Source organism: Rhinatrema bivittatum, chromosome 6 (assembly GCF_901001135.1).
Source record: "Rhinatrema bivittatum chromosome 6, aRhiBiv1.1, whole genome shotgun sequence".
NCBI classification, from domain to species: Eukaryota; Metazoa; Chordata; class Amphibia; order Gymnophiona; family Rhinatrematidae; genus Rhinatrema; species Rhinatrema bivittatum.
The window spans coordinates 323,294,713-323,310,595 of record NC_042620.1 but is presented as its reverse complement, the minus strand read 5'-3'; the positions used below and the strand labels follow the sequence as shown (position 1 = coordinate 323,310,595).

At 43.2% G+C, this 15,883-nt stretch overlaps 1 protein-coding gene across 3 annotated transcripts in view; it reads right to left on the bottom strand.

Moving 5' to 3' along the window:
• The window catches only part of COMMD5 (COMM domain containing 5), a 59,337-nt gene extending 43,518 nt beyond the window's left edge, over positions 1 to 15,819 (bottom strand). The window contains exons 1-3 of one of the 3 annotated variants that reach the window (XM_029607588.1): positions 15,429 to 15,819; positions 11,168 to 11,328; positions 2,346 to 2,374 (exon numbers count right to left, since the gene is read on the bottom strand). In XM_029607588.1, coding sequence (XP_029463448.1) covers positions 2,346 to 2,374; positions 11,168 to 11,328; positions 15,429 to 15,561 — 323 coding nt within the window. In that variant the 5' untranslated portion in view covers positions 15,562 to 15,819. The remainder of the gene's footprint in view (positions 1 to 2,345; positions 2,375 to 11,167; positions 11,329 to 15,428) is intronic. The other 2 variants (XM_029607589.1, XM_029607587.1) reach the window with 2 other exon arrangements.
• Positions 15,820 to 15,883: the final 64 nt, after the last annotated feature.

Genomic DNA, 15,883 nt, shown 5'->3' with positions numbered 1-15,883 from the left:
TCATAACTTAACAGTACAACTCAACAAGAATCCTACCTATGAAAAAGCAATACTGCCAATAATACACTGGTCCCAGAATACCAATACACCACCTGCTGGGGAAACGAAACAAATCCGATTGCTATGGATCCATACACAGACACTACACGCTAGCAGAATGTCTCATCATGGTCACACGCACAGAGCAGAGACAGACCCTCACCAAATATAGACTAAAGGATCACAAATTAGAACCAGCAATAAGCAGACAAAAATCTGAAATGGAAACTCCAAGAAGCCAGACTGTCTACAGTGTAACAATGACAGAACCACCATTCCTCATAAAATAATAAAATCAAGAAATAAAGCATCAATTGTAACAGTAGAATCATACTAATAAAAAATATTTCAAAACTACTGACAAATAGAACATCTATTAAAGGGATATACAATTTTTTATTAATTTCCCAAGCACCAATAAAATATTTCCAAACAATACACATATCAAATAACACCCAATAATTAAAAGTAATGAGGATAAAAAAACACCCCTGCTGTCCATACCTGGGAACTTAATTTCCAGTCACCCTGAGATTGGCAAAGATTAGGGGGCTAGGGGGACACCCAAACTTTATCCTTTCACTCACACACATACTTGCATGTTCATTCTCTCAAACATATACATACATGCTCTCACACATACCCACACACACTCATACACAGGATACCCCCCCCCCCCCATGCACACCTAAGCTCTTACTCCCCAAGATTACCTCATTCACAAACAGGCTGTCACCCACACAGACCCCAGGCAGGCACCCATTCTCTCTCTCACACACAAGCCCCCCCTCCCCAGGCAGGCACCCATTCTCTCTCACACACACAGCCCCCCCTCCCCAAGCAGGCACCCATTCTCTCTCTCACACACACACAGCCCCCCCCTCCCCAAGCAGGCACCCATTCTCTCTCTCTCACACACACACACACACACAAGCCCCCCCCTCCCCAGGCAGGCACCCATTCTCTCTCTCACACACACACACAAGCCCCCCCCCCTCCCCAGGCAGGCACCCATTCTCTCTCTCACACACAAGCCCCCCCCTCCCCAGGCAGGCACCCACTCTCTCTCACACACAGGCAGCCCCCCCTCCCCAGGCAGGCACCCATTCTCTCTCACACACACAGGCAGCCCCCCCCTCCCCAAGCAGGCACCCATTCTCTCTCACACACACAGGCAGCCCCCCCCCCTCCCCAAGCAGGCACCCATTCTCTCTCACACACACACAGCCCCCCCCTCCCCAAGCAGGCACCCATTCTCTCTCACACACACAGCCCCCCCTCCCCAAGCAGGCACCCATTCTCTCTCACACACACAGCCCCCCCCTCCCCAAGCAGGCACCCATCCATTCCTACACACACTGAAGGCAGGCCCCCTCTCTGTTTTGCCAGCAGCCTTGGAGCCTCTCTCATTCCTGCTGCCAGCGTCACCACCCCCGCATTGATGTTGGGGACGAGCCGATTGCTTGTCGCTGATTCTGACACTGAAGCCCATTCTGCTGCCTCCTCATCTGCGCAGGCTCGCGATACATAAAGTTGGCGGGACTAGCACTTCCTCCATGCTGATCTCATGCATCGCGAGAACAGCATAGAGAAAGTGCTACTCTTGCAAGCTCTAATTCCGAAGGCCTGCCCCTGACATGGTATCCCTCTGCTCTGCTCACGATGGGATGAGGTTCACTGGCGGCTACACGGCCTCTCTCTCTGTTTTACAGCTGCTGGTGGGATCGGGTCCACCAGCGGCCACATGCACCTTTCCCCACGGTATGACATTTGCGTCCCCCCACCCCGTTTGCACACCCCTAACTTAAGACTATGACATCAGATAAGGATATAAGATCCATCTAGTCTGCTCAGTTTACTTCCTGTTGCAATGTTCCAAGCACCAGCAGAGTTCTGGTTCTCCCCTCACTTTTTTGAAACCAGAGAGTAGATTTGAATGGTTAATACATTATTAAGAAAAACACAAGATGTCTGGAGTTGAGAGCGCGCAAATCTTCCTTGTAAGGCCAAAAATAATACTATTTTCCCCACTGTAATATTATTTCCCCCTAATCCAACGCATTTTGAGGACAGATACATATTTTTCTTTTCTGCTTTTGGTTTTATGCGACAATGGGTCTAAAATAAAATATATAAAAAAAAAAAAAACAACTTAGGAAGTATAAGGCAGTAAATAGCCCAGAAGAGCCTCGCCCCTGGTTAAAAGACAATAGTCTGAATGCGAGTCTTGGAGATACTAGATGGAGATACTGTGAATGTCAATTTGTGCAGCAGTAAGAAGAGTAAAGGCAGAAATATGCTGTTACCTGAGATCCTTCAGATCTTCCTTAAAAACCTAAAGTGAACAAAACCAAAACATGCAATTACTATTTGAGAAGTAGTTCTCTGGACATTTTACTTGCTAATAAGCTGCACATAAACAAATTATAAAAAAAATAAAAAAATTAGAGTAGCCCAGTGGCCAGCTATCTAGTAATCTAAATAACGGCATTAGATGGAGACCCCGCCCTGCACTTAAACAGCTCAACTGTGTCCACATGCACTGCTTCCAAATATGATGGCAGCAGTGCTCGTACCAGCACACTCCGAAAGTGAGCATATCAATATTGCTCCAAATGTTAGCCATTTAAACTACTATAATTATTTTTTTATTTATATATTTAAGGTTTTTATATACCGGCAATCATGAAAACATATCTTGCTGGTTTACATAAAACAGGAGTGCAGTAAATACATCAAACTGGAACAGGGGTGCCCGAAGGTGCAGTTACATTTAACAAGGGAAGCAAGACTGGGAGAAGGAAGAGAGATAAATTAGTAACGATTAAACAATATACATCTTAAATACTATGTACAAAAGGATGGTTGAGGGCTGCTTGCTTTGAGAAGGAGATGGTGAAGACATTAGATTGTGTCCGGGAAGGCTTGCTTGAACATCCAAGTCTTAAGTCTTTTTCTAAAAGTTAGGAGGCAGGGCTCCTGTCTGAGATCAGAAGGAATGGAGTTCCATAGGAGCGGGCCAGCTGTGGAGGTGGCCCGATCTCTCAGCAAAACATGTCTGGTAGTTTTCGCGGGGGGTACTTGGAGGGAACCTCTATAAGCGTCTCTAGTGGGTTTTAATGAGTTGTAAATTTGGAGAGGGATTTGCAGATCAAGGGTGGTGAGTTGATGTATGGTTTTGTATATGATAGATATGGCTTTGTACATGATTCGGAAGTGTACTGGTAACCAATGGAGCTCTTTCAGGATGGGAGATATGTGGTCTCTTTTCCTGGCGCCTGTTAATAGTCGGGCTGCTGAATTTTGTACCATCTGAAGCGGTTTGGAGTAGGATGAAGGGAGACCTAGCAATAGTGAGTTGCAATAGTCTAATTTCGAAAAAATGACTGCTTGGATGATCGTTCTGAAATCTTGAGCATGGAAAAGAGGTCTTATCCTTTTTAGTACCTGGAGTTTGTAGAAGCAGTCTTTGGTTGTTTTGTTAATGTACGCCTTGAAGTTCAGCCAGTTTAAATGGTTAAATGTTTAAATGGTTTAACAGTTAAAACTGTTAAACCATTTAAACATAGGAATGGTAACTTTAAAACGAGCGTGTGGGTGCCCATACACACGCATATGGCATGCGAGCAGACGTACGCTGAAATTTTAAGTCAGGCACAGGTGCAAGCGTGCGATTTAACATACGCATACCATGGGTATGAGTGCTCCTAATTTTAAGCAGTTTCTCGAGCAAACGAACTTTGCGTATCTTTCTTAGAACTTTGTCGGCTTTAACGTGCACAGCGAAGCAGATTTTAAAACATGCTTACTTGAAGATCAATCCCAGTTTTACCAGATTAGTTCATCTCAAGCTGAAGATCCAGATGCCTCTGGTTCTTCAGCCTGCATGCCCCACAGGTGACCCAGACCCCTCACCCATTCATTCTAGGCCTAAACAGAGATTTATGCAGACTTAGACCTCATCAAGAACAAGAGTAAATATATGTGGCTAACAGGCCACCAAATTTAAAATACAGATTTAACCATGCAACTCTTGGCCCTGACCCGAATACTTCTGACATGCCCTAACCTTTTTTTTTTTAAACTCACGCACACACATATATATGCACATGGGGTTACATTTTAAAAGGTGCATGCGCACACATGGATGCGCTGATTTTATAAGATTACGCGCGGTGACGCAATCGGGCATCCTCGAGTTGCCTCCCAGTCCGCTCCAATTAAGGAGCGGACTGTGAGGGAACGTCCCTACCCTCCCAACCCAGACTCCCTCCCCACCCCCAAACCCTTTCGTCTATTTTTTTTTTTGTTTTGTTTTGTTGCTTACTGCTCCACTGGAGCAGAAGCAACTTGCATGCGTGCTTCCCCAGCACAATGGCAAATGGCTGCTGTACCGGCCACCTGCAGCCCCGCCCCTTTTTCAGGCCCCGGCACTTATTCGCGTACCAGGGTTTATGCGCGTGGCCAGGCCCTTTTGAAAATTCGCCCGGTGCATGTAAGGTCCGGGATTTATGCGCGCAGGAGTTTTAAAATCTACCTGGTAATTTGCAGCTTTTAAAATACGTATTTGCTTGTGTTTATGGGCCTTTTAGAGCGAGCAAGGCTTTTAAAATTCGCCCCAGAGCGTGAAGGCAGCTGCATTAACTCTCTCCATCCCAGATGTGCGCTAGTCAACCGCAGTCAAGCCCTCCCCAATATAGAAGCGGGCGCAGGAGAGAGTGCTGAAGTGATCCCTGGAAGGACTCTCTTTCAGCTGCGGCCTGCCTCAATCTCTCCTGTCCTAGAAGCTAATATTAAACGAAAAAAGGCAATTATGGTCACAAACTGGAAATAATCTTCAACCTGCACAGATGGCCATAACTGAACTCCCTCCCATCCCCGGACAATCACATTCTCCTAAAAACGTCTTTCCCCATTGATATTACATTTCCCAAGCTGCCCTTCCTGGTCCAAGCATGAGAGGAGATGAGTGAACATAAGATGCACTCTCACTTTACAGAGATTTTCATATTTTGCTGTGATAATTGAATTATGAGTATATGAGAAAGGTGAATGAATGGACAATAACTACAGACAGTGACACTGCTCGTAAGTCTCAAACCTGTGCTACTTCAGTCCATTTGTGTGTCATATCACGTATCCAATATGTGCCTATGGATTTTGCTGTTAAATATAGTAAAAAGATGCTGAAAAGGCTTGAAAAAAAAAAAAAACGGGCTGAGACTGCCTTCCCACCTGCACGTCCCCTCTTCCCTAGCTCAGCTGCTGCATCTTGAGCAGACAGCTTTCCCCCGCAGGCTTGCTGTCTGACCCGCACGGCTCACTACCTGCCCCACAGTCCTGGTGCGGGCCACAGGTCCAGAGCACCCAGCCAACTGCACTGACTGAGGCTGGCACTGCTTGAAGTCAGCTGTTGAAAAGAGGAAGCCAATCACATGTCTTTGTTTACGGGAGGATGAAATAAAGAATAGATGCCTGTAGTCTAAAATCAATCCTTTATTGAAGTGGAGACACAAGGGTAGCCCGACTCTGGCCGAGTTTCGCCATTTCAAACGGCTGCCTCAGGGGCTTACAACAATCTTCTTGAATTCATTAGTTATATATGAACTAAGAATGTAGGGTGATCATATAGAGAGCTGTGTGATCTCTTATACTGCTCCGTCTTGAAGCGTTCGCAAAAACGGATCTCCACTTGTAAAGACAAACATGATGTTTGTCTTTACAAGTGGAGATCCGTCGCACACTCTTTATCAGGTCAAGGAAAAAAGAACCCGCATCTATCAAGCACACATTCAAGGAACATCTTTTGCCTTGACCTGTTCGTTTCATTTTCTCCTGATGAAGGGAGTGGAACTCCTGAATCCTACTCAAGAAACGTATGGAGATTGTTGTTTTTGGTTTTTTTAATTGGAATATCACTTTTTTTTTGTTGACCTTTATTTCCACACATTCAAGTGGACTAATGTGGCTACTACGCTATTTGATCCAAGTTTCCGGGAGTAAAGAAAACACCACACACAAAACCCCCCTGTGCTTCTTGAAAGCTAGCCACAAACGCATTGAACTAATCCATCAGAAAGGAGCCGCCTGTATCATTTAAAATCAGGCAATGAGCTTTCCAAATCAGTTACTTTGATTGGATTGTCTGTGAAGAAATACCACAGGAAACAGTGATGTTACCCAACACAAAATCATGCTGGAGACACTCAGTTCCCATGTTGGTCTCCTCTGCTTCCCTGTTGCAGAGGAAAGTCTGAAAATATTTACTTCCTGTACAAAAGGGAATTCTCCAAATCTCTTTGCATATTCCTAGCAAGCACTATGTAGAAAAACAGATTGTATTACTAAAAATAGAGACTTGGATGACTCACATTAATCTGGTCCATAACCTTTGGAAAACAGAAGTGTTATAGGTAGGATGTAATGAAATTCCCTGAGATTTGTGCAGCTTTCAGGATTCTGTACCTTATCTTGAAATTTGTGAACACCACTTCTCGTGGTTGGCCCTCCTGCCGGCATCTGAACTAAGGCCCTAGGAGCATAGTCCAGGTTAATTGCTCTATTCTTAGCAGGTAGATCTAGAATGCTTGTTGAACAAAAAGCTGTGCTCTCCTATCCCTCTGTTCTTTCACAGACTCCAGTCAACTCTCAAATTATTACAGAAGTTTCAGTTTTCCAAATCTTCTGGAGGGTCAGTAACAGCAGTGGATGGCAAAAAGACACCATCCACTCTGCCCTTTATTCCAGGAACATTTTTCCCCTTTCTAGAGTTTCACTTTCTGACCACTGACCGTTGAGATGTCTTCCACTTGACCAACACGAATTTCATCAGTGTCCAGTGTTCTGGCCTGCTCCTCGAGTCCAAGCTGGCAGAGATCTCGTCAGCCAACTTGCCCACAAATTTGCAAATCGTGTCTGCAGTGAGAGGACTCTCACCGCAATTGTCTTCATCATAAAGCAGTTCATCTAAATGGGCCTGGCTTGCCAGCAGCTTGTTTCCTCAGCTTGTCCATTTCAATCACTCATAAAGAGATTTTAGGTAAAAAGCTGAAATCCAGAACCTCCAGGGTGGCATTCTCTGAAATGCTTCCTGTTCCATGTGCAGGTCCCCAGAGGCAGGCAGAGCTCCAGAGTTTCAATGCGTGGATGAGACGATGGTGCAGGGAAGAGGGATTCAGTTTTGTAAGGAACTGGGAAACTTTTGGGGAAGGGGGGAGACTTTTCCAAAAGGATGGGCTCCACCTTAACCAGAGTGGAAACCAAGCTGCTGGCACTAACTTTCAAAAAGGAGATAGAGCAGCTTTTAAACTAGAATAAGGGGGAAAGCAGACAGTCACTCAGCAGTGCATGGTTCGGAGAAATGTATCCTTGAAGGATACTAACGAAACAGGAGATTTAGGGCATCCCAACAGAGAGGTTCCATTAAAAGCAAACACAATCCATGTGCCTATATGTAAAAAATCACCGAAGCTAATGATTTCCGAATTATCTCCAACAACTGAAAAGCAGGTTGTTAATACAAACAAAAAACACACTTTAAAATGTCTGTATGTCAATACCAGAAGTCTAAGAAGTAAGATGGGGGAGTTAGAGTGTATAGCAGTAAATGATGAGATTGACAAAATTGGCATCACAGAGACTTGTGGAAGGAGGATAACCATTAGGACAGTGCTATATCAGGGTACAAATTATATCACAATGATAGAGAGGATCAACTTGGTGGGGGTGTGGCACTTTATGTCCAGGAGAAATCCCATGTGTGTTGGGTAAGAGTATAGTGATAGGAGTATACTACCGTCCACCTGGACAAAATGGTCAGACTGATGATGAAATGTTAAGAGAAATCAGGGAAGCAAACCAATTTGGCAGTGCAATAATAATGGGAGATTTTGATTACCCCAATACTGACTGGGTAAATGTAACATCAGGACTTGCTAGAGACAAAGTTCCTGGATGTAATAAATGACTGCTTCATGGAGCAATTGGTTCAGGAACCAACAAGAGAGGGAGCTATTTTAGATTTAATTCTTAGTGGAACACAGGATTTGGTGAGAGAGGTAACGGTGGTGGGGCCACTTGGCAATCGTGATCATAACATGATCAAATTTAAACTAATAACTGGAAGGGGGACAATAAGTAAATCTACAGCTCTAACACTAAACTTTCAAAAGGGAAACTTTGATAAAATGAGGAAAATAGTTAGAAAACAACTGAAAGGTGCAGCTGCAAAGGTTAAAAGTGTTCAACAGGCATGGACATTGTTTAAAAATACAATCCTAGAGGCACAGTCCAGATATATTTCATGCATTAAGAAAAGTGGAAGGAAAGAAAAACAATTACCATCATGTTTAAAAGGTGAGGTGAAAGAGGCTATTTTAGCCAAAAAAAATCCTTCAAAAATTGGAAGGATTCATCTGAAGAAAATAGGATGAAACATAAGCAAAAAATCTACAATAAGTTCAGATGGACAATACCTAGCAAATACCATAATCTCTTGTTAATGTACCTCGTCAAATCTTTGTAAATGTACCTCATCAAAGTTGGTTAATATATTATGTTAATTTTCCTATCACTTCTCTGCTCCAAGTTGTACTTATCCCTGTTTTATTGTAACTGTAACTGTTCAGCACCTGTTATTTACTTCGTTCACTATACCTTTCATCACACCCTTGTTTATTGTAAACCGGCATGATGTGATACTCTCACGAATGCCGGAATAGAAAAAACTAAAATAAAATAAATAAATAAATAAGCATTGTCAAGTTAACTGTAAAACATTGATAAGACAGGCGAAGAAAGAATTTGAAATGAAGTTGGCCATAGAGGCAAAAACTCATAATCAAAACTTTTTAAAATATATCCGAAGCAAGAAACCTGTGAGGGAATCGGTTGGACCATTAGATGACCGAGGGGTTAAAGGGGCTCTTAGGGAAGATAAGGCCATTGCAGAAAGATTAAATGAATTATTTGCTTCCGTGTTTACTAATGAGGATGTTGGGGAGATACCAGTTCTGGAAATGGTTTTCAAGGGTGATGTGTCAGACGAACTGAATCAAATCACTGTGAACTGGGAAGATGTAGTAGGCTAGATTGACAAACTAAAGAGTAGCAAATCACCTGCACCGGATGGTATGCATCCAAGGGTACTAAAGGAACTAAAAAATGAAATATCTGATCTATTAGTTAAAATTTGTAACCTATCATTAAAATCATCCATTGTACCTGAAGACTGGAGGGTTGCCAATGTAACCCCAATATTTAAAAAGGGCTCCAGGGGTGATCTGGGTAACTATAGACCAGTGAGCGTGACTTCAGTGCTGGGAAAAATAGTGGAAACTATTCTCAAGATCAAAATCGTAGAGCATATAGGAAGACATGGTTTAATGGAACACAGTCAACATGGATTTACCCAAAGGAAGTCTTGCCTAACAAATCTGCTTCATTTTTTGAAGGGGTTAATAAACATGTGGATAAAGGTGAACCGGTAGATGTAGTGTATTTGGATTTTCAGAAGGCATTTGACAAAGTCCCTCATGAGAGGCTTCTAAGAAAACTAAAAAGTCATGGGATAGGAGGCGATGTTCTTTCGTGGATTACAAACTGGTTAAAAGACAGGAAACAGAGAGTAGGATTAAATGGTCAATTTTCCCAGTGGAAAAGGGTAAACAGTGGCGTGCCTCAGGGATCTGTACTTGGACAGGTGCTTTTCAATATATATATAAATGATCTGGAAAGGAATATGAGTGAGGTTATCAAATTTGCGGACAATACAAAATTATTCAGAGTAGTTAAATCACAAGCGGATTGTGATACATTACTGGAGGACTGGGCATCCAAATGGCAGATGAAATTTAATGTGGACAAGTGCATAGGGAAAGTTTACATAGGGAAAAATAACCCTTGCTGTAGTTACATGATGTTAGGTTCCATATTAGGCATCATAGTGGATAATACTTTAAAAATCATCGGCTCAGTGTGCTGCAGCAGTCAAAAAAGCAAACAAAATGTTAGGAATTATTAGGAAGGGAATGGTTAATAAAACGGAAAATGTCATAACGCCTCTGTATTGCTCCACGGTGAGACAGCACCTTGAATACTGTGTACAATTCTGGTCACCGCATCTCAAAAAAGATATAGTTGCGAGAGAAGGGCAACCAAAATGATGGGATGGAATAGCTCCCCTATGAGGAAAGGCTGAAGAGGTTAGGGCTGTTCAGCTTGGAGAAGAGACGGCTGAGGGGGGATATGATAGAGGTCTTTATGATCATGAGAGGTCTTGAACGAGTAGATGTGAATTGGTTATTTACACTTTCGGATAATAGAAGGACTAGGGGGCATTCCATGAAGTTAGCAAGTAGCACATTTAAGGCTAATCGGAGAAAATTCTTTTTCACTCAATGCACAATTAAGCTCTGGAATTTGTTAGAGAATGTGGTTAGTGCAGTTAGTGTAGCTGGGTTCAAAAAAGGTTTGGATAAGTTCTTGGAGAAGTCCATTAACTGCTATTAATCAAGTTTATTTAGGGATTAGCCACTGCTATTAATTGCATCAGTAGCATGGGTTCTTCTGGTGTTGGGTAATTGCCAGGTTCTTGTGGCCTGGGGTTTGGCCTCTGTTGGAAACAGGATGCTGGGCTTGATGGACCCTTGGTCTGACCCAGCATAGCAATTTCTTATGTTCTTATGCTTGCCCACATTTCTAGATATTTTAAAGAGTTTTTCTACATTTACCCACTTTAAAAGAGAATAATCACAGAGGATTGGTGAGAGCTTCTAGAGCCACGCAACTGCTCTCTTCATATCATCACACGACTTCCTTTCCTCAACGACCCTCATTTAACTACCCTTAGTTTACAAAAAAATTGAAAATCTGATTTCAGATTCACAGTCCCCATTCTTTAGAACCTCTCGCCAGACAATTTCATCTGGAATTTTTGAGGGCCCATCCTCCCCTCCCCCAAATAAAATCAAACATTTTGGTTTTCACCACTTGGACTATGTGTGTGCAAAGCTTCAGCTTTCTACCTTGTCCAGAAGTTGGACAGAATTTATATCTACCCTGTAAGTAAGAAGCAACTATGTGCACCAGATGTTTCTAGCACATATGCAGACAATCATTGAGCGCTTACCTCCTGCTTAAGAGCTGACGTGGGAAGCCGCAATGCCTCCCGAAGAAGTGTATACATGCCAGATATAATGAAACTGAGCTGTTCCTCAGACAGCGCTGAAGTCTCGGAGATCATCTTCACAGATTCTCTGCAGTCCTTTCCTTCAAGTGCACTCACCACAGCTGTGACACAGACAAATTGTAGAAAATGAAGTTGTGATCGCATGGCACAGTTCTATTTCAAATGACAAAACAGTCAATGCTAGAAAGCCAAACAGTGGCAAAGAAGAAAAATACAGGAATGGCATTGCTGCATGTCAGTACCAAGTGACTACTGTGTTCTACGTATGGAGAGAGAGATCGTCAAATAGCAAGAGATGCAAAGACCTAGAAAACGTGGCAGAAAGATGCAGAAATCACCCCAATTATATTGGCCTCTGCTGGCCTGATTAAAAAGAACTTCCATTTCCACTTTGCTATGTTGCCTGTCATACCTTCTGAATTTCAGAAGGAAGCTCTCTTTGGCACAACACAGGTACAGAGGTGAACACCAGCAGTAAATCTGAGAGACTGAGATTGTACCTAACTTATCCTGGTTTACAAGTAAGGTTCATACACAACACTAATCCATTTGGAGAGACTGGCCCAAGAGAAATGAACACACTGGCACCTTTATGAAGAGAACATTTCTTCACAGGTCAAATATTAATACATTTAGGGCTTTTTGTTCACTTCTAGAAGACCTTGAAAGGGAAAAATAAATGGGGAGAACCCCATGGCTCAAGCAAGCCACAGAAATGACATCATCAGGCTCTGGAATGGAAGTAGGACAGGTGGCTGCTGCTCCCCTGCCAGCCAACTGTGGCACCAAGGGTACACTTTAGAGTTGAGTCCCCTCCAGCTCTCCAATAGGCTAATATAATAAGGTGTGCTCAGCTGTGCGCATATTAACACATATCTGTGTTAACAACTTAACAAGGAGTTTAGCGCCCCAAAAATGTGCACACAAATTAATGCTCCTCCATATTAATCAAAGTATTTAGCTATTACTCCTCAGTGCAGAAGGCATAGGCTTAACGCATGTTTTCTTAAGACTGGAAATTGAACTCCAGTCAGAAGTGGTGTGGTTTTAGGGCTACACCTGGAGCAGGGGATTTATACACAGAAATCATGTTTTATGCATGCTACGCACATCATTGGGCACACATTTTCAGGTTTTAACTCTGATGCATTAGCATACCATTAGTTGACTGCATCAGAAGTTCAGTCAATTTTTACCATGAGTAAAGAAAATGTGCACTGAAGTTTGGGTCATGTTTCTTATTAATGCCTTGTTATGGTATGCTGCAAGGGTCCTACTATATCATCTGGGGGAGGGGATCAAAGTTAGAAAGTAAAAAGGGGAGATCAAAAATGGAAAAAGATTGAAGTAACTGAATTCAAACATGAGCTCTGAATGTCTATCCAGAATATGATTATTAATGTGTTTACAAAAGCATGAGACTGCTTCCAATACACTGAATTTTTTTGATTTCTAAAAACAATAACATTGTGTAAGACGCTATTAGCAACATCTTAACTGTGAAATGCTTGTTCACAATTGACTGAATGCTGTAGAACAACTTACAAAGGTGCAGAGAGACAAGGTCAAGTGAGTGATATACACTGAATACAGGAAAAAAAAATCAGTAGAATGTGTAACCTTCTAGATGGCCTTCGTTCAACCCTCCCAGCCCATAACATTTCTTGTAGCAAAGTTAAGCAGTTTGTCACCCTCCTGTGTCCCTTCAAAGCACTCAGCAACTTCCCACACTGGAAAAGTCAAGTTCCCCCTGGAAGACCTAGGTCAACAAAGTCTGGTGCAGCTAGGTCCACCCATTTCAAATTCATAAAGGGGGATGGGGAGAAGCACACTCATTTCTTGTTCAAAATTGCCAGTTTTGCTCCCCCCCCCACCTTTATATACACATTTATCAAATCATGCACCAAGTTTAAAAACACCATACGTCTGATGTCCCCTTAAGAACCTCCCCAATCCAGTCATTTCCAAGTTATTAGGGAGACACACAAACTCATACTCAAACTGGCACAATCACAAATATTCATTACAATCTTATAAGCAGTACTACTACAATTAACAGACCATAAGCCACATACTACTTCTATTCTTTTCAGCACAGTTTCAGATCCCATCATAGTAGAGAAACTGTTTGCAGGGGGGGGGGTAGTTTTTCTTTATTATAATGTAGCCAGTATGAAATTTTGAGGATGATGCATACATGATCTGGGTCAGCACCTAGAGGGCACAGTAGCCGGATGCCATCTGTATAACAGTAGTAAAGAATCTGGAAGTTTCTGATTAGTTTACTGAGTGGGGCCTTGTAGATGCTGATTATTTATTTATTTATTTAAAGTTTTTATATACCGACATTCATCAATGATATCACATCGGTTCACAGTGTAACGCAAACAGACGCCTGGGGTGGCGCTTTACATCGAACAAATATAACATCGAACAAATATAACATATTAACAAGAGAGTAATTGAGGGGGGGGAGATATAAAGGAGAGTATAGCGTTAAATTATTATAAACAAGATTTGCAAGTATGTACAATATGTACAATAATGGGAGATAACATAAAATATAAAATTTGGGCAGAATATGAAGTGAGGGGGGGGGGGGGGGGGTGGGTAGCACGGTGGAGAGAGATAGGGGAAGTTAGGTGCATGCTTTAGTGAAAAGCCAGGTCTTAAGCTTCCGCTTGAAAGTTTTTAGGCATTCTTCTTGCCGTAGTTCGACTGGCATTGTGTTCCAGAGAGTTGGCCCGGCGATCGATAGCGCCTGGGCTCTCGTGGAGGTTAGTTTGTAGAGTTTGGGAGAGGGGGTAGGCATGGTGGCGAGATGAGGGTGTCTAGTGGGCTTATTAGATTGGTGGAGTCGGAAGGATTCATTAAACCAATTCATTTCAGGATTGTATAAGGCCTTATGGACGAGAGAGAGAGCCTTATATTGTATATGGAGCTAGGATGGTACTCCACATTGAACCAGGTAAGGAAGAGAGGATGCTTGTCCCAGGGAGATGGTCCAAGTACAGCTCTGAAGGAAGGATTTTAAAGCAAGCTAATGCCGAGCCTGCAAGCCACAAGTCCATTAGGCGGATGATGAGGGGATTTGTGGTCTATGGTGTCAAAAATACAACTGTACCAGGAGGGCAGATTATCCATGACCTAGGTAGACATGTAAATCATTTATATACCGTCATTCGGTTTCACCATCACAACGGTTTACATGATTTGACTGGTAGAGAGATACAGTGAAATAAATCAGTGAAATAAATCAATCATCAACAAGGCTAACTAGTGCAGGTAATATGGATTGGAAAAAAGTGACCAAATCCACATCCACTCAAGGAACAACTTTACCTTTCAGCCACCAAGTTCATACCCTCAGCTTCACATTGGACTCTCAACTCACTCTTGAAGCCCAAAATCTATGTATACCAAAATTGCCTTCTTCCAATGACACCCCTTCTTTGATGGTCCCACCTTTACAATACTGTCAGGCCTGTCGTAAGCTCCTGCCTGGACTACTGTGATTCCCTCCATAAATAAATAGGGCTCCCAAAAAAGTTAGTACTATTGAAATGTCTGTAACTTTGAGTAGTTCACGCCACGCTTATAAATCCTTCACTGGCTCTCAATATCCTACTGAACTATATTCAAAAGCCTGGTTGTGGCTTTCAAGGGCCTAGCCACACTCCAAGCCTGCCTAGTAGTATCATCCCCGAAAGAAATGGGACATCAATACTGAGAACCTTCTCAGGATCAGTCCTGCCCTTTCTACATCTAATACTAAAAAATGCAGAGAAATGCATTTAGGATGCAAAACCACAAAGGAGAGGTACAGTATTGGAGGTGAAATTCTAAGCATTGAAGAAGAGCAGGATCTAGGGATGATTGTATCCAATGATCTAAAGATGGCCAAATAGGTGGATAACGCAATGACAAAAGCCAGAAAGCTGCTTGGCTGCATAGGAAGAATGTCAGCAAATAAAAGGTGATATTGCCCCTGGTAGGTCCCTAGCGAGACCTCACTTGACATACTGTGTACAGTTCTGGAGACCGCACCTTCAGGAGGATATAAACAGAATAGGGTCAGTCCAGAAGGGGGCTACAGCTTTGTATCCTGGGAAAGTGAGTGACTCGTTTAAGCAACCATAGCGTGACGAAGAGGGAGCCGGTCCGTGAGGAGGTCTCAGTAGTGTTTGTGCTGTTCTCTCACCCTTCAGCACCTTCCTGAACGTGTCTTTATCCAGCTCCCGTAGATACTGCGCCATAGTTTCCACCGTCGGAGGCACCCTTGTGCCCAGAAAACTGGGTCTGTCACCCGTCGGGCTTTTCGCCGTTGAGGCCATGTCACATCTAACGAGGACAGCCTCACGGCTAGCCTTCCAGAGCCTGAGACAAACGAAGAGACACACCCACGTGACCAAAAGGACCAACCAGAATGGAACGCCCCGCACAGGCAACAGTCACGTAAGCTCTCAGAATGTGCCGCCCCGGTCACGTGACCACCTCCGTCGCGGCGACCCCGACCTGTGTGCCTTGTGTGATTTCCTTGACCCACAAGCGCACGGCGCGTCCCTCTACCACGTGACCATAAGAGTTTGCGGATCATGGCGTCCCCATTAATAAAAAAAAAAGAAGCAGCAGCAGACGTGGCCACGTGACCCACAC